The 23,095-nt window shown below is 41.9% G+C and overlaps 1 protein-coding gene across 6 annotated transcripts in view; it reads left to right on the forward strand.

The window, feature by feature from the left end:
* Positions 1 to 23,095, forward strand: part of LOC146360894 (muscleblind-like protein 2a) — a 52,877-nt gene that overhangs the window by 25,483 nt on the left and 4,299 nt on the right. For 2 of the 6 annotated variants that reach the window (XM_084921683.1, XM_084921684.1), the window contains 6 exons: positions 8,501 to 8,665; positions 9,438 to 9,641; positions 11,833 to 12,093; positions 15,117 to 15,170; positions 15,601 to 15,751; positions 17,441 to 17,476. In XM_084921683.1, coding sequence (XP_084777809.1) covers positions 8,501 to 8,665; positions 9,438 to 9,641; positions 11,833 to 12,093; positions 15,117 to 15,170; positions 15,601 to 15,751; positions 17,441 to 17,476 — 871 coding nt within the window. Of the gene's footprint in view, positions 1 to 8,500; positions 8,666 to 9,437; positions 9,642 to 11,832; positions 12,094 to 15,116; positions 15,171 to 15,600; positions 15,752 to 17,440; positions 17,477 to 18,483; positions 18,579 to 23,095 lie in introns of all 6 variants that reach the window. The other 4 variants (XM_084921687.1, XM_084921685.1, XM_084921688.1 and 1 more) reach the window with 4 other exon arrangements.

Here is a 23,095-nt window from a genome sequence, read left to right on the forward strand (position 1 = left end):
CACTATTGGAGTAAACTAAGAGAGGAGAGAAAGAAGGACATTATGAACAAGTGCAACTGTTTTTTTTTTTTTCATGGATGCCCTAGAAAAAGCAAGATGTGTTGAGCGTTGAGGGTTCAAACTAAGCTAAGCTTTCAGTACTGTAAGTGTTGCAAGCCATGAAATGTTCTCATTTGGATATTTATAGCTACAAGTGCAAATACCTGTAAACCAAACACCCAATGAAAGGAAGACCACAAGTCATTTCTCAACAATGTAAATGGCTTAGCATTAAAAGGCTGGATATAAATGGCACACTGCTGAGACAAGGCACTGAAGGAGAGAGAAAAGAAGGAGATATGTGGGAATGCTGAGAGACAAGAGAGAGCGAGTGCCTTTCCACCCCCTTCTTGCTGGTCAGTTGGGTTACAACAGGTTCTTTGGCTATGCTGTAAAAGGATTACACATATCACAGGCTTCACGTCAGAATAATTTGAATCAGTTTCTCACAGCAGCCCTCCTGCTTTCACGCTGAGAAGGACAATCGGATAAATGTGGGGAAGAAGACATTGTTACAGCTTCTCTGATGGACGTCCTGTTGGAAAAAAGGCAGAAGCTTTTTTTAAAGCAATGTCTGCAGAAGCTGCCTTTGTGAGCATTTTAGTGTCGTTTTTGTGGTTCGCCAAAGTCAGCTAGGTATGTTGGACTTTAAACATTATCAGTTAGAGTCCCATCTCTGTGACTTTTCACTTCTAAAGTCTTCAGCCATCATGTAGCCAGTGCCTGGTTTGTGCTGACCATGCATGTGTTTAGGATTGTTTCTTCAGGATTGCAGTCTGCCAATATTGCCAATCACACTGTCATTGATCATGTCACTGAGAGCTACTCTCACATCAGAAAGACATCACGAGGGCTTAGATATGTACCCAGCTTCTCTGTGCTGCTGGCGAAAACTGGGGGGGATTAATAGAGAAATGCATGCACACTCACATCTCAGAACCCTTAAGATTCAACACTACCTAATTGATCAATATTGTTTTGTTTTTTTCTCGGTTTGAAGTGTTGATGTGCGAAAGCAAAGCAATGCTTCATTTCGAGCGTATCAATCTGGGATAAGCACCAGGGCCCTAGTTTACCCATTAAGGCTGATTGGAACCACAGGAGTGTAGCATAAAGGCGGGTTGCCAGACATCTTTGCAGTGGCATTTTCAGCTCTTCTGTCGGCCTATAGGCAGCTCCTTTCTGTCTCCAGCAGTGCTGAGCATAGAGCGCCCATTGAGGGCAAAATGCAAATGTTACAGTGGTGAACGGAGGGGCCCACAAGTGAAGCGCTATTCTGTGGAGGGGGTGGAAGACTGGCCCTCTGTGTCTGTGCCACCCACAGACACACAACAGTCATCACTCTGACCATTCAGCCGGGGCTGATGAAGGAGGCGGGGTGGCGTTGTGGAAGGGGTTTCTGCCACTGATGAAGATGCCAGGGTTATACATGGGCCGTTTGAGCCAGTGTTCCCTGTGAATTTATTTTACACTTCACTAATGTGTGCCACCTCCAGAAGTGGCTGTAGTGTAATTATGACTTTGTAATTGTAGTAGTAATTATCCTGTGTAAAAAAATAGTAAAAAATAGTCTTAATTTACCTTTTGTTCGATTTGTTTTATTGCTTTAAGTGACAATAGTAGCAAATTAATTTAAGTGTGGCTCTGAATCAGGTGCTTAGCAGCCACAGCTGACTCAGAAGATAATTACTTTGCTGTGGTGTACCTAAACATTTGTCTTTTCACTGTGGAACTGCATCCAGACATCCAAAGTTGACTGTGGAAAAAAAAATACAAAAGGACAAAAATCACAACAAAGTAGTTCAGCACTGGCAGTTTAAAATGTGCATCACACGGTCAGAGGATGTTTTCTGTAGGCTTAGCCCTGCCTCTGTGTATCTGTGAGTGTTGCAGTGTGATAGCTCTGTCATGTTTGTGTAGAAGCACTGTTGTACCCTCCTCAGCACTTTGTCACTGTGTAAAAAGGTTTGTGTGTGTGTGTATGTGTGTGTTTTGTGTTCTCATACCAGCGTGTTTGCTGCAGTAAATGTTTGCCGTGTGTTTTTCTCTCCCACTTTGCCTTTTGCTAAAGGTTTGTCAACTGTGTGGCCATGACAGATTGGGAGCGTGATCAGCGGATTGCTGAGAAAAATTAGTTATCCTTCTTTTTCAGTGCCATGAATGACAACAAGACAACAGTTTAGGTCTGCAAATAACACACTTTTTTATTATATATCAGTCTGTAGATATATGTTTAAAGTAAGGCACACATTGTTTAGTCACTCGAGACAAACACCAGACAATGTCTGAGATCTTCAGACTTATCCTCATTAAGTAAAATGAGAATATGGTGAATGTGACATAGTAGCAGTTAATATAATACAAAGAAAAAAAAGCTTTTAACATTGTTGTTTGATTTCCATGAACAACTGAAGGAGCCGCAGTGGGTGAAGTGAGTGTAATCCTAATCTGTTTATGAAATTAGGTCTCTTTATCCCCTTCCCCCTCGGAACAGCCCTAACGTGGAGCCCATTTGTATGGGCAATAATCGTATATGAAAACTTGGCAAACAGTAAGTGCTGTTTTGTTTTGTTGGCAATGGCTGTGGGGATTTGAAGGACATCACTGCGAGTAATATGTTGTTTTATCAGCTCTCGAACTGAGGCTTTATGTCAGGTGAAAGCAACCACTAATTTATCTTTGATCTCGCCTTCATTGTCATTTGTTTCTCACTGCGATGCAAATAATTATCCAATCTGAATCAAAGCAGTTATTAGTGTATCCCAAAGCATGGATCACAGCATTCATCCATACAAGGGCAACCCTGCAGCCTGCAATAAGAAATTGCCATGTGAGCGATCCTCGAGAAAGGTATAATTTTGCAGTGTAGCTATGGCTACACACCAGCGGCCGGCGTACGAATCACAGAGGTGCCGTGGTGCTTTCAAAGATCCTTTTCATAGACAGCTGCTCAGAGGCAATGCCCACGATGAATGGATTTCTGCTCCGCTCTGAGTGGGTGGCTGAGACAGAAGGCATAGTGCACTTGGCCTGTGCGTGTGTGTGTGTGTCTTTCTGTGTGGGAGTTTGTGTATTTGCATGTGTCTGCCACCCTCTCAAAGGATGAAGGCTTAAAACCAGATGATGGCACAGCACTGTCATCAGCCACAGCTTTTTAGCACCGTCATCGATGCGTTGGTGAACCAGCTCACTGCTTAAACCATAAGCCATAAACACGCTTCGTTTTTATGTGCGATGCAGCGGTGCCTTTCCACAAAGCTTACCTCATCTTATGTGCTTTGAATCATCAAGTGTGGCATTTCAAACTGCAGCCTGGACCCTTCATTCATGATCATCATTATCGCACTCCCAAATTGATATGTGTAGCCATCACTAGATCGTAACTGCAATTTGCCTTGCCATATTTTATTTAAGCAAGAATTATTATTATCATGTCTGCGATTAAGCATATGTTAGATCTTCATCCCTATTTGCTGCTGTGTCCAATATCCTGAAATTACCACCTGGATGAGTATAATGAATATTCTATGTCTTGGGGTGTACGTTTTTATTAACCTTCTCTTTGCTTTGAACTTTTCAGCATTAACTATTATGTCTCCATGTCTAGATTTAGCCTGTAATAGTCTTAGATTCACTGACCTTATACATCTAGTCTGAACACAGCTGAAATTCTTTTAAATGACCTCATTTCTTCTTCTGTCTGAAACCTAATGTTTTACAAGCCGTTTTGAGGCTCAGTTAAACGTATTTATAGCCCATTCATATTCCGCTTATGATTATCCAAAGAGAAGGTTAAGCTCTTAAAAGACACTCAATAACAGAAAAACAAACTCTGACACTTTGACACGTTAAAGGTAAGGCTGTGTTCACACCAGCTTTGGTAATCAATCTAAAAGATTGCAGCCTTTCATGCGTACTCATACACAATAATCAAGACAAGTTTCATAGCAATAAAAGCCAATGTGCATTTGGGATGCATCAATATATTGGCTTCATGTAGGTATCACCCAGTATCGGTTCTGTTGGCTGTCAAATCAGTTTTATTCAAGCTGTGGTAGAAAAATTGTGTGCTGTAGAGCTTGAAGACTTTTAAACAGGTCAGTAAATTATTTTAAGATTAATTTATTACTGTAAAACAAAAAGGTGAATAAATAAGAACAACAACAAAATTAAAAGACTGTAAAAATATTGTTATCAATATCAGCCAAATTGGTATTTTAGTATCTTGCAGCCTCGAACTTCACAGTCCAAGGATCCTCACTGCACAGTATTATGAGTGTCTGATGTGGTGTCTTGAGGCCCCATTACTCAAACTGGTCTTCATGGATCCCATTTCACATTAGCAGCCGGGATTTATTAAGTAAACTTTGACTTCTATTAAAGGTAGCTAACTGCCTACGGGCCTTAGTCCCCAACACACCCTTACCTTACACACTTATGCCGAAACATGTTTTAACATCTGCTAACCTTTGAGTTTTTAACTACTTCAGTCCCACTCTCACTGATCTACATAAGTTGTATGACTTTTGTGTCACTATAAACTTTTAATGTCGTTTGAGATTTGACACTGTAACTAACAAAAAAAGAAGGAAAAAAGGTCTGATATGCATAAACTGCAACTCTGGGTCCAGAAAAATATCTGCAGATTAGTTTGTGATATTTTCCTGCGAATATCAGGATGATTTGTTGTAAAAACTGTGGCACCAAATGTCTTTTATCAGTTATCTTTGGTCCTGTCTGGAAATAGTAAATAATAATTCCAAAAATGTATAGATCCAGATCTGGATCAATTATACAAGGTGCTTTTAAGATCTCCACCGCTGGTAAAAACAAATATCATGCAGATCTGTCAATAAATTTTTGAGTAATCCTGCTAACAAACAAAAATTTCTTGCTGGGGAAATTACTGAACATTAATTATTCTGCTTTAAACACCACTGTAAATATAGGCGGAGATCGATATAGCTTACACGAACTGTATCCCGCAATCTCCTGCAAATAATGGATGTTTATATAATAAATTCGAGCACTGAATTCTTTCACTGTGTTTAATAGTACTGGGTCTTCTATTGCCATGGCAGCCCTGAAACTACTTATTTTTATTGCTTCTTCTTCCACCTACAGACTAGATGAAAACTGGGATAAATTAAAACAAATTTATGCAAAGACCAAGCACAATGCTGTGAGAGATCGTGAATAGATCAGTAAGAAAATGCTCTTAAATAAAGTTTGACGAGATAAAAGGAGAAAGTTCTACAATTCCAAGGCCTGCATTTAGTAAGAATCACAAAACAAGAAGCTTCGCCACCATTTACCTCATCGCTTTAAGTGAGGACTAATGACGAGCATTTGCAGAAAGCATATGTCATTCACTGGCTGTAGATGAACCGAATATGGAGCAGAAAGTGAGGTAATGGCTCCAGAGTGCAGTCTGGAGTGAACTGAGCGACATAGTGAGGGTCTGTGGTGTGTGTGTTTTTTTGCGTGTCTCTTTATTTGTGTCCGTCTGTGTCTGTGATCTCTGCGGGGCGCGATATTGATGCTGCGCTTCCCCGCAGACTCGGTTTGGGATGCTGTCCAGAGCTCAGCTTCAGCACCAGCTCCCTTTCTCACACACAGAGTTATACCCGCCCACACATTTTCTCCTGCACGCACAGACACACACATGCACAGTTACACCTGCCTACGCATCCTCTCTTGTGGACACAGAGACACAAAACACACATAGAGCACTGACACACACACACACCTTTTGTCACTTTTGACTGTGGTGGCGGTGCATAAGGCTTCAGTTAGTTTGGGCACCTCTGAGGTTTTTGGTCCAGCACTAACATTATTCCTCTGATCTGGACAGGCCTGAATGGAGCTGAGTACAACAGTGTGCATATCCATTAGCCTGCATCCCTAAGCCGGTGTGTGTATGTGTGTGTGGGGGTGATGCTTGTTGCGATTGAGAGATTTAGTATGCGTATGTGTGGGCAGGTGTGATTTTGTGCGTGTGAGCCATGAAGGAGTAGGGAGGTAGTGGCTGCAGTGAGCCAGCTCTGACACCAGAGCCGGCTCACTGCAGCTCTGACACCAGGTTTTAGAGGTCAGTCTCTTTTGACTCATAGTTCTGCACCCAGGTCTCTGAAAGTCTTGAACCTGGGATCAACTTTGTTTGTATGTATCTTATTACTCATGTGAAAAAGTGATTGCAAAGGAGCCTATAGTGTTTACAGACTTCATATCCTTTGTGGCTTTGCTCTCTTGCGCTTCCAATCAGTTGTAATTGGAACAACACTAACAGTGTGTTTGGGAGTGCCTTTTAATATCTGCCACGAAGAACAGAATAGCAGGATAGTTATATTGGTTTTTGCTTTGATGAGACTTGAAGAGACTATTTATTTATTTGCTCTGAGAGCCAGGCTTATACTTTGAGGCATGTTTGATTAAACGTTCATCTGTTTGCCTGCCCACCTAACATACAAGATCATCTCATTGTAGTTGTATAAACTCGAACAAGTCTCCGACAGTTTGAGCTTTAAAGCAGAAGTGCTAGAAACAATCCATACCATGCATCTGTGCATTTGCATTACACCCCATGGGATCTGTTCCAGTTATGTGTTTTAGAATAGTGTGTTATTTTGTGTATGTAATGTATTATTATTAGCACATAATGCTAAAAAGGTCCATATTTTTACTTCTTTAACTCAAGCAGCTTTGCATGAATCATAGTTAATAATCATTCATGTATATTTTGCCATGCATATAGGATTTTTAAAGCCGATACAGATACATTTGGTGATTTAAACCTCAGATATTCCAACACAAAAAACAGGTCTGAAACAAAGTATTTTAGCTCCTTTCCCCCTCGCTTTTCTTCTGACTGGCATCCCCTTGTAAAATTTGAAGCAGCAGGTGGGTGAACCCCTTCGATGCTCACAGTTATAGTCTCCCTGAGATGACCATTATAAAGGTTCTCCACTCAGTTTGATATCAAACAGATCCAAGAGTAGAAAAAACTTTATTAAACTTAAGTCTGAAACTGAGTTACTACTTTATATCAATTGCTTGTACATACACAGACATCAACTCTACTACTGTAACAGTATACATAAGACAGATGATAGGCCTCCTAAGTTGCTTAGCAGCGACAATTTGCACATGGGTTTCAGTCACGCATATATAATATATATAGATCATGTACTAATAATCACAACTATCATTATAATGATAATAATATCAGAAGACTGATATAATATTAATACATTCCCCACTTAACTTGAAGCTGGCTGCTTCCTTTTTTTGTCTGTCATTGGCATTTTCACAATTCACTGCACTACTCAGCTGGAGTCCCCCTACCCTGTCAAATATAATACACATCATTGCACACGCCAGACCGCCACAGTACATGAGACACATCCTGTGTGTAGCTTCGCCTGGTGGTTTGTTGTCATTTTGTCTGTCTGGGTATGGATGTAGTGTTTGAGAGCAGCGCTTGTGTAATTAAACTCAGTCATAACCGATCACTGCGTGGAAGCTAGGCAGACCTGTCATACTTTCATATAAGAGGAAATCAGAGGAGTGATGAGTATGATAATGCTAATCAGGCCACTGTGGTGACGCTCATCTGTGTCATGGAGTTAAAGGGGCATTCGGACAAAGCAGCAGAGCCGCTTGTGCGAGACTGCGCTAAGCTTAGCTCAGTTACCTCTTCTCTCGATCACATTCACCAAGACTTGCCGTGTCATGCCAGATGTGTCATCTCTCCTATTGTCTCCTTGACCTTTGTCCTCTCTGCCGAACAGTCTGTTCTGCCCACATCTTTTCTTCTTCTCTCCTTGCCTTTATGTACCATCTTCCACATAGCTCCAGAGTCCTTTTTCATGCTACCATTCACTTTGTCGCTCCCCCCTGACCTCTCCTCTCCCCTCTCTCTTCCACCCACTCTCGTTGCAGTAAGCACAGCAGCCTGGATCCATATTGGATTATTGTGTTTGCCGTTAGCCTCTGGGTTGACAGTGTAATTGCCTTTATCCACCATGGCCTCTGCAAGCCTACCCCCCCCCCCCCAAAAAAATCTGCAACGAATACTGGGTAGACAGTGTGTCCATGTTGCAAGCATGACCTTTTAACCTTCCAGTTAAAAACCTAGTAGATCAAATGGTAATCATCTTCCATAGCGTTGTTTCTACTCAAAAGCACAAACCATCCCCATGAATTTCTGTTTCACACTCTGTATGAATATGTATGCTGCCTTCAAGCACCTGATGTTTTGGAGTCAGTGTCCACGTATCTGCCACATCCTCAGGCAGGCCCACAGCCTAGTCACACTCAGCTTTATCAACAAAAAACTGGCTGCTTTTCAGTTCATGCTGTTGATGAGAGAGTTGAAGTTTTCGGACCATTAACGACTTGTTTTGTCTCCCTCACCCTCTCGCCTTCCTCTCCCTCATCGCATTTGTTTACTTGTGCTCAGGGTCGCTGCACACGAGAGAACTGCAAATACCTCCACCCACCTGCTCACCTGAAGACCCAGCTGGAGATCAACGGGCGAAATAACCTGATCCAGCAGAAGACAGCTGCCGCCATGTTGGCTCAACAAATGCAGTTTATGATCCCCGGCACCACCATGCAACCTGTGGTTAGTGTGAACTCGCTACTGTGGGAATTGATTGTCTCTCTGAGAAAATAGCAGTGAATTCCATTGTCGTGATTAGCATTAAAAAGTTTGGCGTCAAGCAATGTGATTCACTGACTTTATCCAGTCTTTGGTAAGGTACTTTATTGTTATCTAAACTCTCAGATTTGACTGTTTTTAGATTACGTCTCAGGCTTGGAAGATCAGAAATTTTTTCTTCGCTTTTGTAATGCCCTTGTGCAACGTACAAAAAGTCCCCAGCTGTCCTCAGGGAGTTGCTCAGCAGCCAGCCCTATACTGTGGTTGCACTGGGTAGCTGCCAGGTGTGACTTTGTTTAACTGCATCAGTTTAGTGCTAGGTGTAACCAAAAAAGAACGTGCCTGCTCAGCAAAATCTTCCTGGGATACATAACGGTTAAAAAAAACAAAAAAACCTGAACCTCCTCTTGTTTCTACTCTCACACTCCTCTCTCTCTTTTTTTTCTCAAGCCGATCCCTTTCCCACTCTCTCTCTCTCTACCTGCCACATTCTCTCCCCAGCTGCACCCTCTGTTCATTTGCCTTTGGTGTCTCTTTCCCCCTCACTTCTCTCTTTCTTTCTCATCTCCATACCCTCTTACTGCCTTTCACCCTCCACTTCCCACTGTCCCTGCCTACATCCATCATCTTTCAGTTCAGCATTTTTTTTTTATCTATCTCTACCATTTTAATTACGGATGTGAAAAATAGCTACTGAAAGAGCAGTCATAAACTTGTCGTTTCTCTCCATATGCAGCAGACGTTTCCAGTCAGCCAGGGGCTGGGGTCCAGCGCAGGTTTAAGCTACACACCCTACCTGACTCCCATGTCCCACAGCATGGGTCTGGTGCCAACAGACATCCTGCCCAGCACTCCGGTTATCGTCCCCGGCAGCCCGCCCGTCTCCGTGACCGCTGGCTCTTCCTCCAACCAGAAACTTCTGCGTACTGACAAGCTGGAGGTGACCCACCCAATCAGAATTCTCCTGCATGGCACTTAATCATAGTGAATGTACTCTTTGAGGCTGTGAAGTGTAATTAGTGTAGCATCTTACTGTGATTATAAATGAGTATCCTTTATAGTTCAGGAGCTTTTACAGGACCCTCTGTGATGCAGTAGTTCCAAAAACATGTCTGCTCTCTCCAAAGAGTTTCTTTATACTGGTAAAAAATGCAAACTACTTCCTTTAATTACCACAAGAGTTTGCAGCGATGAAAATACAGCCACATACAAACTCTCCACTTTGAATTAGCTTTTTTAAATGCGGCTACTTGAAGTATAATTTACCTTAGATAATGACCTGAAAGGGTAAGCAAGTTTTTAGCATTCTGTTTTATAAGCAAGTTATAAATGACGTGAATAAATACACTTTGAAGTTGCCTTGGAATGAGTCAAAATAAACAATTCAGGCTCTGAAAAAGTTAAGTGGGAGCAAAACAATTAAATCTCAAATCATGTTTCTTTTATAAAAAAAGAAAAGAAAAAGAGCCTGTGAGATTTGTAACTGCGGTAGCTGTTTTATAACCAGGCTTTGTCTTTCAGGGGGGGATCATTTTTCATGGAAACATCAGTATTAGGCTCCTCTCCTCATAGATCTTTATATCAGCTATGTCCTTGAACACAACTTAAGGGGTATGATTTTGTTATGCCTTGTAGAAGTAATAAATAAGATGGTGTTATTGAAGATTTTGTAATTGGAATTTTTTCAAGATAAACTGCTACTTGCTAGACAGACGCAGTTCGGCTGGGACGCTTTCAGCAACTTCAGCCATCTCCATCTGCCCCCCTGGCAAACAACGCTGAATGAGAATAGCTCTGTGATTGTGAGGCAGTGGAGTTCTTTTTTTTGTTTTGTTTTTTTACCCCGCTATATTTATAAAGATAAACAATAATCTCCCTAAGACCTAGAGGTGATGTGTAGGTGTGTGCCTGTATGTGTTTTTCAGCAGAGTGCTATCACTTAGCAACTGAATGAAGCAGCCTCTAATGAAACAGTATCCCTCTGAGACACTTACATACTCCCCCACAAAGCCATCGTGCACATGTGTGTGTGTGTATATGTCTGTGTGTGCCTGTATATGTGTGTGTGTTTCAGTCCCAGAGTGCAAGTCAAAAGCAGATCCCTCCTGTGATTACGCCCAAGCCTCTGAACAGTTGAACACACACACTTAGGTTTTGTTACGTTTTGTTGAGCCCTTTTCATACTGTGTCCAAAACTAATTAATAGCCTTATTTAAAAAAACAACAACAAATAACACAAAATTATGTTTTTTTATTTTTCCCCTTTTTAATATTATGTGTATCACATATATATGCATATACGTTTTATTTCGGGAGACGCTGAGAGAAGAGTGTTATTGCAGTTATCTTCTTTTTGGAGAGAAGCGCATCACTATGAATAAATCTATATGGCAAATGTTTATACAGTATCTCACAGTGTGCTTTTAATATTCTCCCATATATGTGATATATTATTTATTAACCCGCTGTGCTGCTTCTCACACTCCTTACACTCACATGAACCACTGCAGCCATAATTCATTATGTGTTGGTAATTGTTATTGTTGTTATCATATAGGCGTTGTGTGAAAAAAAGTCTTTTTGCTCTATTATGCAGTATTAAACTTGGAGGATGATTATGCTTGTAAGCATTATCAGTGAGAGCAATGTAAAAAGAGCAAAAGAGCAATATCTTATTGAACAGAAATGCATGCATTCTGTTGTTTTTGATCATCTGATCAACAGAAATGTAGGTAATATTTGAGTAAATGATGCCCAACATTAATGGCTTTGACATCTTTTGGGTGTGTCAGAAGCTTTTCTCGACTGGAAAATCCCTGATGTTTCAGGCTTGTCATAGTTAAAACAGTCAGATGTCAAAATTTCAAATCCTTAAAGATAAATCTAATAATCTTATCAAGATTTTGATGTCTGCTTGAGTCATCTTGCTTTAAGATGACAAGAAATAAAAGGAGCCGCTGCTAGCTAAGGCAATGAGAGCAGCCTTGTTTTGTTTCCTGACATGTACTGAAAGCCAAAGCATTCACTGTTTTGTCTTCTACGTGTGTTTGTTTCCTCTGTGTGCACGTGTCCATGTGTGTCTGTCTGTGTGCGTGTGTGTCCTTGTGTGTGTGTGACTGTCCCGCTTCCAGGTTTGCCGCGAGTTCCAGCGGGGCAACTGCGCTCGCGGCGAGACAGACTGCCGTTTCGCCCACCCGAGCGACAGCCCCATGATCGACACCAGCGACAACACGGTCACCGTGTGCATGGACTACATCAAGAGTCGCTGCTCTCGCGAGAAGTGCAAGTACTTCCACCCCCCCGCCCACCTGCAGGCCAAGATTAAGGCCGCCCAACACCAGGCCAACCAGACAGCTGTGGCTGCGCAAGCTGCTGCCACAGCTGCAGCCATGGTGAGAGTACAGCCCACCTTCTGTGTCTCGTGGCTTCACAGCAGTAGAGCAGGAAAGACACAAACATACTAGTTTCACAAGGTTTCTGCTTGTTTAGTGTTTATAGTGGAAGAGCTTGTAACATTTAGATGGGCTGTTTTATAGCTCTTATATACAGCATACCTGGAACTTTCTAAGAGTTGAGGCTGTGGAAAACTTTTATACTTTTTTTCTATTATTTGTGCATCAAATAAATGATGATTGGAAGTTTTATGGATAGACATAAGAAGCACAACATAATATATACAGTATATCACAGTGAAATCAAATTTATTATAGCAGAGGGGAGGTGGTAATAAAACTGCTGTGCCTGGTGCTACCTGCCTTTATACAAATCACATAATGTTTCAGATCAAGAGACCCTTCTGAGTAAAGTTTGCACTAGTTAGACTACATAACACATAGGCCCTCTGAAGGCAAAACATTAATCCAAATCATCTTGACGTACACAAAACCTAAGCACATGTTGCTGACCGTGTCACCTACAGTAACATAAAATGTGGAGCACTGCTTTATTACTGCACAAAACCTACCCACCTCTGCCGGGTTTTTTCTAGTGGACTCCAGTGCACAATTCACCAACAATAGTCATCCCAAAGAGTGGCCTTTGTATAGAATAAAAAGGGTTTAGCGAGACCTAAACAAATCAGTGTAACTCCGCAAGAACAATCTGTTATTATCTCTCTGCAGTCCTCTTTTATTTTCCAATGCCCTTGTTTCGTACAAAGACAATATCCTGGCTCACCCCCTCATCCAACCCCACTGCTCTCAATGATAAGTGCGGTTCTCTGCAGATCAGTACAAACTGAATTTGGGATGGATGAGGATGCAGCATCCTACCTCTGCCTTTATTTTGACCAAATATAAATGAATAAATAAATAAAACTTCCCCAACAATGTGAGGAGCAGACAGAATTCATGTCAGCCAGAGAGACAGTGAGAAGAGTTTGGCATTATGTCTTGGCTGTGCCCCGCCTTTCCCCGGCCTCTGAGCGGCTTCTTTTGAATGATCCTGTGGCTAACTGCACTCGCACACCTTGCACTGCACCAGTGTGCTCACTGACTTTTTTTCCTCCATGGCATGGGCATGCTTTGTGCGTCGCACACACCTCTCATTGGCTGGCTCCATTGCTGCTTGCTCTCCTTCTTCTTCCTTCATGAGTGATCCACAGCGTGGATGATAAGGCAGGCTAGCGTGTGCACATATTAGCAGCTGCATTCAAGCAACAGCAAATTGAAGCATCCATAAATAAGAAAAAAGGCCTTGAGACCCGAAGGCGCTGTAACCTGATGTTGACCTGACTGCGCTGTTTTCTTAAAGGTACCACGAGTTTATATTGCCGGTGCATCCTCTTCACAATCCTTTGCTCATACTCCTCCCGTCTTCCTCCCCAGTTTATCAACTTTATGACCCAATTCCCAAATTACCTTGTGCAGTCAGATTCTGCACTAGAGGTGAGGAGGGCTAACCTTAGGACAACGAGTTGTTTAGTCAGCACCTTTAATCCAATTTTCTTTTAGTCCTTTTATTGAAGCAGAGACCCATAAAACCTGTTTTGCTGCACTGCTGTGAATAGGTAATACCATTATCCATAATTCACTTTTTAAAATCTAAAGCAAATAGGATAAAGCGCACAGTAGATAAGGTTACACATTAACTGATGCAGTTACAGTAAAAAGGTCCTCTCACTGGGATTATGTTGTTTTACTGTGCCACATTACGTGTTGCTTGCCATGCTGTGATCTTCTTCCTCATTACAAAGGCGAATGCAGTCATCTTTGCTTTTCATGTCACTTTAATAGAGCATCTTTCATTTTAACTAACCGCAATGTTTAACTCTGTGGTGCATCAGCAATGCATTGTTGCTGTTTAATTGGACATACATACATACTATTAAAAAACCCACATACATGAAGCATAGGCTTGTGCATGGACCCTTAAGTGCTGTGTTCATCACACCCGTGCCATCTTTTTTCTTTTTTTTCCCCTCTCAGCAGTGACATCAAATATCAGGATGTTTTTTAATAAGTTAGCACAAAAACAATTTATATAAAATGACTTATTTTTACTTTGTTAGATTAGAGGAATTTTAATAAACAGAGCTCCACATTATGTTATTAAACTGTAACGTTGCCTCACCTTCCCGAGTTCATTGATCACACCTAACAACGCCACACACCCTCACAACGCAGATTTAGTTTGAGGATGTGTCTGTAGTTGAATTGACGCTACAGAGAAGGATGTGATTGTTAAACTATTTTTGTTAGCCTTTGCTAGTAACTGTACTAATTTGTAGTTTTTTGTTTTGTTTTGTTTTTTTAAATTTGCCTTCACAAAGGTATCCAGTTTTTGCTGCTGGTTGTGAGGGCTGTGTCTTTTTTTACCTCACTCACATCCGAGTCTGCTGTGTACATTTTAACGTTTGTCAGCCTCGAACCACCTCACGTCATCAAATAGGTTAGCTTTCTCCAGGAGCGCCTTAATGGTTATGTGCGTAGGTCTGTAGTGTCTTACTTTGAACACTGCCGAGAACTTCAGCGCAGATCTCACATCAAGTGTCAGATCAATATTCCTAGTCTGAGCCAGTCGTGTTTAGCGTACTACTTTTCAGTTCTTGCTGTTCAGAAGTAGTTACTAAATGCTTTCCCGGTAGCTTTGGAGTACATTGTAGAATCTTGCTTATTTTTTTAACCAAAGTTTAATTGTAGATGCTTTTTTTTGGCTTTTGTACTAATTCAAAAAGTAGCAATGTTTCTTTAAAGTAAACGAAACAAAACAAATTTTTGTTTATGTGCATGCCTATTGTTTTGTATGTGGTATACTTGCATTCAGATTATTTTTGTTTTTGTTTTTTTCCTTCTCACCTATCCACAATGCAATGCTGTCCCCCATGACGCACCTCTGCTTGCTGTTACCTGTATGTTAATACGCTTGAATCCCATTGGCCCACTGCCATCATGTGCTCGCTGCCTGCTAATTAAAGACTCAGTCGACTGCCAAAGCAATGAAGCGACCCCTCGAGGCAACTGTAGACCTGGTACTTTGACCTTTCACCTTTTGCTTTGCATGTAGCTTCTTTAATTGTACTGTAGCCACTCACAAAATTTAATTTGGCTCTTTTGTTTTTTGTGAAACCCTGTAAAAGACTTTAATGATATAAATACGTATCATTTATGATCACCAGTGGCAACTCTAGATTGTACTGTACATTTGTTAACTGAACAACTACAATGTAATGTTAAAATAACTCCAGCTATCGCACTTTCTTTAATGTGTTGTTGACGATTGCCCTGCTACGGTGTAGTTTCTCATTGTCCTTGTGATAGTTACAGCAAGTTTCCATTTTTGCCTTCTTGTGCTGTGCATAGACAAATACCAGATTTAGGAATGTTAGTGTCGACTTGTGTGAGTATACAGTTCAAATCTGCTGTGCTCCTGTTGTGTGTGTGTGTGTTGTCGGTGGCTAGGCGTTCCCCCACGGCGTCCTCCAGCCCCTACCAAAGAGACCAGCACTTGAGAAGAGCAACGGAGCGAGCTCCCTGTTCAACCCCAGTGTTTTGCACTACCAGCAGGCGCTGGCCAACGCACAGCTCCAGCAGCCCGCTTTCTTTCCCACAGGTAAGACACACACGCAGCACGCAGATGCAGATAGAAGCAAAGCACTCATAGGTATGCGGAGCACGCACGCACACACAGACGCACAGCTATCCTCCAAACGTGTTGTTGTTTTGGAGCTTCACACGCATAAAAGAGGGGATTCTCAAATGACCGTTTCCATCTGTTTAGCCTAATTTTCATCTTTTGGCATGGATTTATTTGAGTGATGCTCATAAAGGCCTTTGCTGTGAGGGTGTGTTTTCACTGTTCACTGCGCCATGCCTAAAACTTTGATCTAGTGCCTGCAAATATAAACACATAATTGCTGCCAGGTGGAAGGGCAGTGCGCGCTTTGATCAGAGCAATGAAAGCTATCATATATTACCACCTCAATATGATACACCTGCCAGTCTAATCCCCAAGCATACAAAGAAGCAAAACAAGCCCAACTGTTTCAGCACAAGTGCAATACTAAAATCTACAAAATATGGTGATTATTGTTATTTTGGCGATAATTTTATTCCAGTTTTACCAAATTTATTCAGTGTTTTTTTACCCGCAAATGAACACTCTGTCTGCTTCTCGCACAGAAAATAGCAGTACCTGAAGGGCCCTTGAGTCACTTGCTAAATGAGTTAACTGCAGCTAATATGGTAGCCTGTAGCCACACTCATGACTCATGAGGATAAGACTCCTATCCCTCGCTCTTCTCACTACCTGCCTGCTCTTTTTGTTTCCCTTGGTACGGGATTCCTAATGGTGCTTCATCCATCCCTTCCTCTGTGTGTATCTGTGTGTGGGGCGTAGCCTGGCTCACAGTTGCATTTTTTTACTAACCTTTTAAATTTCAGATAGGTGGGGTTTCTTCAAAGTTAAGATAAAAAGAAAAGTCTCAGGAGTTGTTTGCCTGTAATATGTATGTGATGGAGGCTTACCTGAGTACAGTAAAAACCCCACGTATCTCCATCTGATCTGGATAGAAGCCTGTGCACATCATTGTACTGATACTGCATGATGCTGCTGTCTGGCACACCTCTTCAGTTTTATTCTTGCCTCTTTTTTTTTCTTTTTTTTTTACCAAAAAGTGTGATTTCTTTGTCTGTTTATTTTTTGATATGATCATTTAATCATGTGCAGCTATTCAGAAATTCCAAATCAAGAAACATGCAGAACAGCATGTTGTTGTAAAAAGCCTAACATACAATACGAGCAGGCTCAAGTTTTTTTTAAATATTGTGCAGCCTGAAATGACAAATTAATACAATATGTGACCAAAAATGAATATCCTCTGACCTCAGGAAAAACTCCCTGAAAAATGGAGAAACTGGCATTTTTACACAGACAGACTTACATTACTGCATTGCACTTTGCTAAACTTGTCCAGATTTTTACGTACCTAAGTTTGCTTTATGTTAAACTTTGCTGCAGCTGCATATAAACAGTATTCTAACTAATAAATAACTGAACAACTTAATACATCTCTGCTTGCTTTCATAATCAGCCGACATTGCTCCAGTAACAATAGCAACTGAGCTGAGTGAAGTCCTCAAGCCTTTTGGGTTTTTTTTTTCTGTGTGTCTTGTCTAACCTTGTTGTTCTCCTTCCTCTCGATTAACCCATTTATTTCCTCCTCTCTCTCTCCCTCTCTCTCTCTCTCCCTCTCTGTTTCCCCCCTTTCTCTCTTTATCTTTCTCTGCATGAACACAACAGGGTCAGTCTTGTGCATGACTCCCGCTAGCAGTCTTGGTAGGTTCTGACCTTCTATTTGCTCTCTCTCACACACACTGTCTGATTTAGGTGGGAGTTTTGGGGGATGGAGGGGTGGGGGTATGAGTGGGCACTATCTGCAGCCCCCCTTGCAGGTGAGACAAAAGGACATGATTCGAACACTTGTGAGTTATTATCAAGCTGCCAGTTTTGTTTCACCTGGAAGAGCTGTGACTTTTCAGCGCTCGTCTCGCCGCTGACTGACTCTCTTGCTAATGTTTAAAGTGTTAGCGTGGACGCCGCAGACTGATCTGTTCTTAAGCTGTAGGATAGTTTTGTCTGTTTGCTGTGCTGTGTTGATCAGGAAATTTAAATCAGTTTCCCAGAGAAATTACACACAAACCGGAGCATTTGTCGCTGCACAACAGGGGATGGGAATTACCAAAAATTCAGCTGATAACATCAGCAGGTCCAACATTAGCAACAAGGTAAACTAATGACTAGAAATAAGCCCTAACAGCCGCTTGGGTTTTTAAGATCTCTCATCTCTGCTGTTTGACTCGTCAGCCCACACGAATCGAAAAGTTCCTATCCCCATGCCATCGATTCATCATAATTGGTGTCTTGTGCCCTTTAATTTCTCTGGGAAAAACAGCAAACTGATTTTCCACATAAATTTCCTTACTTGTGATTGTAATCAGCTTCTCTCCTCTTGTTTTTTTTTTTCTCCCATGCTCTCTTTTCCTTTCTTTCTTTCTTCCTGACCTCCTTTGCTTTGCATTGTGAATGGTTGCATGCCATCTGCCGGTGTAACCCTAACGATGGCTTGCTGGCTCTCTGTAACATCCGCCACCATCAACACCAACAACAAAAAATAAACAACAACCCCGTCAACATGCACGCACGCACCCATGCACGCACGCACCACAACTGTTACCACAACTACCATAATGCTCCACCTACCTGTCCATTGCTACCACCTGCTTCCCTCTTCCCCCCATTCCTCCTCTTCCTCCCCTCTCCCCTTTCCTACCCTCAAAACAAAGTCCCAATGATGTACAGTGCTACGCCTGCTACTGTCTCTGCAGCAACAACTCCTGCCACAAGTGTCCCCTACGCAGCAACAGCACCAGCCAATCAGGTTTGCTCCTTTTAAAGCTTTCTTTCATCAGTCCCCGGAGCTCTGAATAAGTACTGGGCTGCGATAACCTTAACCCACACCTAGCCCATCCCCATCTGTCCATCGGTGCACCTGCACAGAGCACGCTCACACTGGCATGAAAGCCTGTGAGTGGGTGTTTTCTAGACAATTTAAAGCAAAAAGCAGTGTACCTCTTATAAATCACAGCCCCCATTAGGCAAACCCAATAAGCACTTCTTCAGAGCTCCCACATTTGCAAGTAGTAGTTGTGTTGTGTTGCACTACTTCCTGATTTTTGTTTTTTTTTGCATGTTCTGTTTGTTTTTTGTTTGTTTTTTAAAATTAGTTTTATTTTCCACTTTTCTTGTTGTTGTCGTCAAATAAGCCTCTCCATCTGCAGTAGGGGCCTCATCTGTACTGCTTGTGTGCTCTGCAAACACACACATTCAAGCAAATACACACAGACGATTTCCGCAGCACCTAACAGCCGGTTCGTAACAGCAGCTATGTTGGATCTATTCCTGTTTTCCACTCCTCTCGGCTTCACCTTTTTACCTTTTCCTGGTTGCAGGATAAAAGGGAGAATAAATCATGTGAGGAAACAGTTCTAGGCTACACTTGTCAGGGTGAGAGACGCAGGAAAAAAAAAAAGAAGATCACAGAAGCTGTCTAAAAATGGCCCCTGATCGGCGGCTCTCCTGTTGCCACGTGTCAAGCAAGAGCCAGGGAAGCAAGGCCAGGTTTTTGAATGCCAGAGTGACGCATGTGTGCCCCATTTTAAACCTGGAAATTTCAGCACAATGCTGGCACACCGGCCTCATGCAGCTGGCAATCATTTACTGGTAGTTCTGTATCGAGGTACGCTGAGGACACACGGGCGAGCACATGAAAAATATTTCCACCACACGGCATGTGTGTCTTAATTGAATTTAGGAAAACATTCAACATGACAACACGACGAAAGACGCAAATAAATGCGTAAAATTATCTCAATTATTATAATAGCTGTGCCTACTACTATACCAAGGACCAATATAATCCTTCCCCACCTCTTTTTTCAGACTCTGCTCCTCCATATTTTTCTTTTTTTGTACTTTTGCTTACTGTCTCAATGTGCAAAAAAAACCCTTACATTTCCTTGAAATTAAACATTTTCATAATGCCTATAAAAGTGATATCTAACATCAAGATTAGAGCTCTCACCGTAAGAAATGACTGCTCACATTTCAAATTAAAAAAAGGAACATAAATCCTTTCTCCAAGATCCCCCTTCCATCATTAACCACGGGTCTGGTCCCACCACTTGTGCGCTTTATTGCCCCTCATAGGCCAGCAGCGTGTGCACTTCCTGTGAGTCACCGACTCTTCCTGTAATTGGCATGCAGCAGCAGTAGCAGCAGGAAGCAGAGCTGCTCTTTAAAGATGCATGTGGGACAAGGAGCCGGAGAAACACTGACGTCAGCCTTTGCTCTCTGTCTCCGTCTGTCCCCCCCACTTACACTCCACCCCCTACCCGACTCTTTCTCTCACCTCCTCTCCAGCCCATATAAAGATCCCTCCAGCTAATGCCAGGTATGAGCAGGGCCTCGGACACAGTTAGCCCTTGTAATCACCAGCTGTGCTGCATTCAGTGCAGTCGTAAAAATCATATGGCTTTTCCGAATACACACCCAGGCATTTTCTGAGGGCACGGGGCTGCCGACGTCACTCTGTCCTAAACAGTGGTGCATTTGTCCCGATGCTAGCGGCCTGCCGTCAGCTTTTTAGCTTCGATTATTATATTGGTTCTTTAAGATAAATCCTGGGCCGAGACAGTTTGAGCCGAACTCGATAATTAATTGGGCGTCGTGTTCAGCCGAGGAAATCTGTGTCTAAAGGGTATTACACACCCCTGTGACGCCAGGATGCTGACACTCGTTAAGACCTCAGGAGTCTGGTCGATTCATGACCTTCTGAACTATTCATGCGACGCACATCGTTGCATGTCCTTGCACATATTAAGCATGTCCTAATGCTGCCGGGGTCTCCAGTTGTGAAGTGCTACATATTACTGGAGATTGTGAACTTGCAGCACCCTCTGCTGTCACTGTGCTGCAGTCGACTCAGACTTGCAGCCTGGAGGGGATCACTTTGGCTGCTGGACTGATGGGAAGATTATGCTCAAGTAGAATTACACATTGTTATGTCGAGGAGCTCTTCAGCTGGAGCATAAGAGTTGGATCCTTCACCTTGCTGTAGAAGGAACCTGCTTTAATTCTTATCACTTAATTAATATTTCATCTTATGAAATTTGCAAACTAGGTCACTGTGATACCGTGCAGTTCTTATAATTAGCTGATATTAAGGCGTAAAAAAGGAGGTACAGCAGTTTAAATGTCCGCTGTGATTTTGCAGCACGTCATCTTCGTCTGCTGTCTCTCTGACTCGTTCTGGGCTGAAACACGCTGCTGGTATCACTGCACCAAATCAAAGGCAAACAGGACCTGCAAACAGTTCTTGGCATTAGTTTGTAGCGTCCTATCTGTTAAATCCCACCCATCTGGCAGCCCAAATTTTTTCCCCTAATTTCCACACTGCACTGCCTTCTCTCTCGACCTGTGCACATCACACGCTCTCTCCCACTGTGGTGACCTCCTGTGATGTGTGGTGTGACCAGCGGCTTCTGTCCTTTGCTGGCCGTCCATTGTCTATTAACAAGCGTCATGTGGCTTTGTTCTGCGTTGGCTTGCTGCCAGTGGCGCCCACATGATGGCAGCCAGCATCTCTCCTACCTGTCAGCCCCCCCCCTTATAGACAGTCTCACACTGTCTCGCTTTCTCTTTGTTGTGTGGCGGTTTAGGCTTAATCTCTTAAAGAGAGAATACAAACCGAGGTTACCAGACTAGGGTCAAATGCTATTTGCAAATAGTTAGAAGCTTGGTTCTTATCTGCATGAAACACCAAGCTGGTGATGTTGCCACAGCTCATCAGTAAGACAGATATGTATTATTCACTGGCAAATACTTATCTGTGCTCATCTGACCTTTCTCACACATTGTTGTTGTGGTAAACACCTCCTACCTGTTGCTTTGGTGCCAGTCTGCTTCAGAGAAATGATTATGCACAATATGCCACATGGACTGAATCTAAAAGGAAAAGTTTCATAGTTCGTCACAGCCTCCTCTTGAGCACATGTGAGGAGCTGTAAAGCAGCTGTACTAATTTAACGCTAACCAGCTCAGCTAATGATTTGAAACAGTGCAAATAACACCCTGAGATAAGTTTGAGTTGTTCCTACTTCAACACCTCCACACCTGGCTATTTTTTTAAATTAAAAAAATATATATTGTTATAGTTATTGCATTATTGTAAAGGAGGCTTTAGAAACTGTCAGACTAACAAGGACTTTGTTTAATCAGACAAAAGGCAGATTTGATCCAGATCCAGATTTATATTTGATCTGACATTAAATTGATCAGAAATGTCACAATATAAAATGCATTTAATGGGTAATGGAATCATATTTCTATTAGGTCTGAATTTTGCAGAGATAACAAAGATCCATGATGTTACATCATCCACGTTTATCATATTAAAATACTACTGTGTCATGCAAGCACAGCTGAGACTTTGCAGGTTTTGTCCATAGTCTCAAAATCTCCTTTAAAAAATGAGCTTTTTTTCTGAAGCTCAATAAAGATACGCCAATAACAGCTGAATAATCTGGATGTAGCAGGTACCATTTACCAGTACCATTTAATGAAGATGCCAGTTGAGGACCTTTTCTATCTGTTGTGGTAACAGCAAGTGCCCGCAGGCAGCAGGTGCTGTATGAAATCTTCAGCTCGAACAGCTGTCATTTATTAGAACCAAAATAAAATGATTAGAGATGCACCAATTGCTATTTTTTAATGATTCCAACAACGTCAATGACAACACATTCAAACAAAAATCAACTTCACTTCAATGCAGAATATTATTTTCATAATAAATTAGTTGTTAGACTTTACAATTAAATAGTCTTCTCTGTGTGAAACTAACGAAAATGAAGTGCTGTTCTCCTGGAAGGGAGAAAACGCTGAAAATGAGTTTTACACGCACATTTATCTGATATACGATACTTATACAAAAACAAAAGCAGGTGCAGCAGAATTATCGAAGAAAATAAAGGTCAGGTACTACATTTGTCAGTGTGTTAAAAGCTGCTGAGTAACAGGACGTTGACACTTTTCTGTTTTTCACTCATCTTCATATTTTTCCACTTATCTGCTTTGATCCTTTGCTCATACCGAGGCTGCTGGCTTGTGGCTAGCTCGAAACTCCGAACATTTTTAGCTAGAACCACTTTTTCTTTGTTAGCTTCTTTAAAATGTTTGACTAGGTGACGGGGATTTAAGTGTCTTATTAGGTTTGTTGTTAGGAATGCTAGAAAGCCACAGAGGGTGATGCTCAGATTTATTGCTTCTTTACTCGGCACATTTTGCATTAGATAGCAACATGCTCCACTTGAATACAGGGTTGCTTGTAGCTGGATATGG

Source organism: Perissodus microlepis, chromosome 23 (genome assembly GCF_051167445.1).
Source record: "Perissodus microlepis isolate ML-2025 ecotype Zambia chromosome 23, ASM5116744v1, whole genome shotgun sequence".
Lineage (NCBI taxonomy): Eukaryota > Metazoa > Chordata > Actinopteri > Cichliformes > Cichlidae > Perissodus > Perissodus microlepis.